Source organism: Papaver somniferum, chromosome 5, assembly GCF_003573695.1.
Source record: "Papaver somniferum cultivar HN1 chromosome 5, ASM357369v1, whole genome shotgun sequence".
Classification (NCBI taxonomy): domain Eukaryota; kingdom Viridiplantae; phylum Streptophyta; class Magnoliopsida; order Ranunculales; family Papaveraceae; genus Papaver; species Papaver somniferum.
Window position 1 is genome coordinate 183329218 of NC_039362.1, and position 5587 is coordinate 183334804.

The window sequence follows — 5587 nt, forward strand, 5'->3', positions numbered from 1 at the left end:
TCGTGCACTTCTTTATGCACTGCTCCATATCAAACTTCACTCAAGCCAACAACAAACAAATGACTAAATAATATACTGATTTTATTGTAGGCATGCACTTGGTATTTGGTTGATGTGATACTACTACTAATGTTTTTGAATGCAAACGGGTGTGCATGGTAAACATTAATGCTGATGGTTCTCTTGACAAATGCAATCCATATTGGTTGCTAAGAAGTTTCACCACCAAGTTGGCATTGGCTATACTGAAAAATTTAATGATGCTGCAAATCCAACCACTATAACACTCATTTTTATCTCTCGCGGTTCACCGTAATATAAAAATTTCATAAATTGACATTAGTAATGCAAGCTCATGGATAATCTCTACATGACTCAACCTCAAGGATTTGTGGATGAGAAACATCTAGGTTATATATGCAAGCTCCATAAATATTTATATGGCCTAAAGCAAATCCCAAAGGTTTGGTATGAAAAACTGAATTCTACTATACATTATCTTGGTTTTGTTTATTCTATTGCAGATAATTCTCTATTTGTGCATAGAGATAGTAATAACATAACCATTATCTTAGTGAATGTTAATTATATTTTTATTACTGGAAACTATCAAGATTTATGCACTCATGTTACTGATTCACTTAACACTTAATTTTTAGTCAATAATCTCGGGGATCTCCACTACTTTTTAGGTTTGCAGATTAAGAGAAATGGGTAAAGTATTTTTCTCAAGATGACCAAATATGTTGTGAAGCTGCTTGATAAAACTAATTTGCTTGGTGTTAAACCCCGCTCTCTAGCTCCTGCTAAACAAAGGTTATCTTTTACCGATATAACTCCTTTATCAGATCCAACTGAGTATATGTCCCTTGTGGGTGCTCCTAAATACTTCACATGGACAAAGTCTGAAATTTGTTTTGATGTTTAGCAGGTATGTTAATTTATGCACAGTCTAACAACAAATAATTTGCCATCAGCTAAAAGAATTTCGAGGTTTATCAAAAGTACAATTGATCATGGTTTATATTTTCAGAAAAGTCTTACTACTCTTCAGGGTTATATGATGCATATTTGACAGGATCACCTGATGACAGGAGGTTATTGTATATTTTTTTTTTGGGCTCTAAGCATATACTCCAGTCAGCTAAGAAACAACCAAGAATTGCAAGGTCTTTAATTGAAGTTGTGTACATATTTTTGGTTCAGTATGCTTCTAAAATTATTTGGCTTTACTTCAAAGACCTTCATATCTTTGCCATTTCCTCCTTCTCTCTTGTGACAACATTAATTATACATTACTTGTTTTTAATCCAGTCTTTCGTAACATGATAAAGCATATGCCAATAGATTTCCATTTTTTCATGGAATTCAAGAGAAATTTATTTTTGTTTCTTATATTTCTACTTTGGATCAAGTGGCAGATATTTTTACCAAGTCTCTACATGGACCAAGATATCAGTTCCTTAAATACAAGTCGAATGTTCTCTATCCTTACTTGTTCAACTTGAAGGGGTAATAATGCAACTCTTTCTTATACTTGACTGACACTCTGTGTATGTGGTGTATTATTTATGTCAGTGAAGTTACATCTCACCCTACACGTGTACGAACTTGATTGTCCTGTCTTGTCTCTGTCATTGCAACCGCCAGGTACAATGTTTGTCATAATGAAACCATATATATATCTTTTTGGTCTGTCATGATAAATATGTGGTCATTTCATCCGTTCAATACATCTTTTACCATTGACCACTCCCTATAATTGCACTACATCGTCTAATCACATTTTACCAAACAAACCCCTAAAAAAGAGCAAAACACTAGCCGATAAAAGACTAAAAAACAAAAAGAAAACATAAAAATAAAAAGGGAAGTAGGGCTGTCAATGCATACCCGAAATTCGTAATTCGTATCCGAAAATTCGAGATTCTATAGGAAATTATCCAATCGATGTATCGGATTTCGGATATCGAAACCGGGTTATTTATCAGACATTAATCCTTTATTGTAACGAAATCGGATTTGGTTTGTTCCTTTTGGTTAACTTCCGACATCCGATAACCCATAAGCAAAACTATATTTTCACTATTAACCCATCCATAACGTTTGACTTCTCTGTTATTGACATGCCTAAAGGTAGGTTAAATTCCATTTGGCTCACCGCCATTACAGACCTCCTTCAGTTTCACCACAATTTTTTGATTTTTTTTTTGATTCCGAAAGCAGATTTTATAATTTAAGATTTAGTACATAACTTAAGTTGACGGACTAGCAACACCATCAATAATCCACACCACCAGTATCTTCCTCTCCGCCATTGTTATCAATTCTATTAACAATAGTAGCTACAACAATGTTTGCCAACAAATTTACCAAACCTTAAATTCGAAATTAGGTTAATTGTTCTAATTAATTCCAGATTGGTTCATTGACCAATTGACTCTGCTATGATTGAATAGTGAAAACTAAAAAAATAGTGATAAAGGAGATGTGACTATTACAACAAACACCGGTGGTTATTCTCTAACGTCAATCTACATTGTAATTATGTAATTGTCATTGATATATCCCAGGTTTCTAAAGTAATTGAATAGTGAGTTTTCTTAACATAAATTATACGGAAAAATGTCCGATATCCAATAACTTTATCATAATGGGATATCCGATATAAGTTAGTCTATCGAAATCGGGTTGGTCAAGATCTGACTGATTTTTGCCGCTGACAGCCACAAAGGGAGGAACCCGTAAAACGAACAATTCATGCTACCTTAACCTAGACATTAGTAATGGTCCACGGGATGGGAGTGGAACCATATTAGCAGCAGGCTCGTCGTTGGCATCAGCACTCCACCAAAAATCACATGGACTAACAAATAAAAAAATATTTCCACACGTCCCCTCCCAAACGGCTCCACGATCCATACATCTTTCTGTTTTAGGATAATTAGGACCCCATACCCCACATTCTCCAACGTGTAACATTGGGGAGGTCGACGAATAAGACATCTCCAGGTTGATTTTGATACTTAAATAAACAACTCATCTGTTCACGGACTCGACTAACGTGGGTATCCAAAAACCCGTCTTTTCATTGATACATTTCCTACACTCACGTTAATCACACGCATAAAACAATCGCGTGTAACTCAAGGTAACCTTGAGATGCCACTAATCTCAAGACATTTTCCTGAAATCTCAAGGACAAAAAGTAAAACCTACACCAATACGCAATAAAGATGACGAAAGTTTACTATATCAACCTCCAGCTTCTATCAAAACGGTCTCCAACAATAAGGGCTATTTTAGTAATTTAATAAAAGTTGCATTTCCCAACACAAGAAAATAATATTGTAAATAATCGATCATCCGAGGGCATTATTATTATTATTCCTTATCCGTTTTGTGTCCTGGCTTCTATAAATATCCCTATTCACCTCCCACTTCTTTCTTCATTTTCGCCTCTCACAGTCTTTCACGCATTTTTCCTCCTTTTCCATTATCTCTCTGCTAGGGTTAGGGTTTTATCAATCTTTTCAGTTTTTTTTTTCTCTCAACAATGGCTGAAGGAGATGTTGCTGCTGCTGCTACTGTAGATCTCACTAATGGATCTTCTGATGCTACTATTACTGAGAATGTTGTTAAGAGTGCTTCTTCTGTGAGTGTTATTTCTGTGAAACCACAACTTGTGATTCAAGGTTCGAAAGCTGCTGAAGCGATTCAGTTCTTTAAGACTGCTTTTGGTGCTGAGGAGTTGAAACGTGATCTTCATCCTAAACGTAAAGCTGATCAAGAGCTCCCTTCTGTTGTTAGTGCTGAACTTAAACTCGGATCTCTCGTTCTCGTGGTTTCTGACCTTCCTGATGGAACAACCACTTTGTAAGTACTAGTTTCTCTCTCTTTTCTTCTTTATTTTTCCTTATTTTTGTGAGTGAAATCTGTTTATACTGTGTTATTTAGCTTGTTTGTTTCGTTTATTTGTGAGATATTTCGGTCAGAAAACGTTTTCTGTGAATGTGAGAAAACGTTTTATGTGGATGTTTGTTCATTTGACTGAAAACCTTTTCTATGAATGCCTGTTTCAAATAGGTTTTCTTATTTGAGTTTTGCTAGATCTTGCTTTAGATGTTTGGATCCTTCTCTGTTGTTCATACATAATCATGATACTTTTGATTCTGCTGTTCTTCTATTTTTTTTTGATTAAAACGTTCTGTCGAACCGTTTTATTCTACTGTTTTTTTGGATCGAGAAGCACTTTCTTTTTTCAGAATAAATTTATTTTTTATAATTCTGTTTTCTATCATATCCACTATTTTTTGTACTCATTTGTTTAACCTAGATTAGTTACTCAGTCTAGGAAGGATCTGTTTGTTTCTTTCCAGTTTCTTTTTAACCTATTTCTTTTCTGTATTTTTTCTTTTTGTCTTTATCTCATCATACTCAATTTCTTTTGGATCTACACTGTATATGTTCTGAATTTAACATCCGTTACTTTTGAATCTGACCAGGGCTAACGGAACTGGATTTACTTTCTGTTTGGAGACTGAAGATGTTAACGGTCTCGTCAAGGGCGCCGTTAGTGCTGGAGCAGTTTTAGATGGAGAGCTCACTGAAGGTGCAGAGGAAGGTTGTTGTGGTGGTCCTGCTGGAAAGCTCACTGATCCATATGGAAATGTTTGGTTAATCTGCTCCGCTAAGAAGGGTCAGGTTATTGACGTGGCTGCTTAAGAGACGTTCGATGATCATTTGTTGCCGTTCTGCTACTACTTTTGTTAATGAAAAATCTCTCTATCTAGGTTTTACTTTCCAACTTTCTCTCTGTTTTAGCTTTTGGTTCCAAGTAGTAGATGAATATGGATGATCAAGATTCACTGGGGTTAAGTTAGTAAGTTGTTTAATGGTTAGGATTTTGCTTTTGGTGGATGTAAATTCTGGGAATATCATGGTTAAATCATAGACGTACATCTGGCGATTATAGTGCTTCGCAAAACTAATGATGGAAATGTTTAAATTCTCGTTTTATTATAATCGAAGTTATCTTTAGTTATCTTATCTGGTTATATTCATTAATCTTTGATTAGGTTCAGTTTTTGTTGGATTAGTTAAGTAATCTTTTAATCATCCTTGTTTTATTTTAATCTGTTTGGTAGTGCTTTATTTGGTAACCCTAGAATCTTACTGGACAAATACTGACTGCCTAATTCATATCCATTTATTTATTGACGCGTGCATCTCTTTTTGGATGGCATTATTTTTATATAATTTTCAACTGAGATATAGGTTACCTTAAATGGTGCCTGCCTCTTACAGTTTTGCTGTTGTGTTTTTGTTTCTTTCTCAACTTTTATTATTCATTTATTCAACCTGTTCTTTTTCTGTGAGTCACTTGATTTAGGTTATGTTTTATCTGTTAAGTATCTCGGGAAGGTTTGAATGCTACTTTCCGTTCGACCCTGATATTCACATTTTGGGTCTTATTTTTTGTCAGTGTACAATGAAAAAGTTATTGTTAGGCGTAAATTAGTTAGATAAAAGTTTGAAATTTGAATGAATGGTATAGTTAAAGGCTTCTGTATAGTAAATGGCAGTC

General features: G+C 34.7%; 1 protein-coding gene across 1 annotated transcript; it reads left to right on the plus strand.

Moving 5' to 3' along the window:
• The first annotated feature begins 3465 nt into the window (after positions 1-3465).
• On the plus strand, positions 3466-5047 carry LOC113283884 (uncharacterized protein At5g48480-like). The gene is made up of 2 exons (XM_026533267.1): positions 3466-3876; positions 4506-5047. Exons 1-2 carry the CDS (start codon positions 3557-3559, stop codon positions 4723-4725), a joined length of 540 nt encoding a protein of 179 aa, XP_026389052.1. The 5' UTR covers positions 3466-3556; the 3' UTR covers positions 4726-5047.
• Positions 5048-5587: the final 540 nt, after the last annotated feature.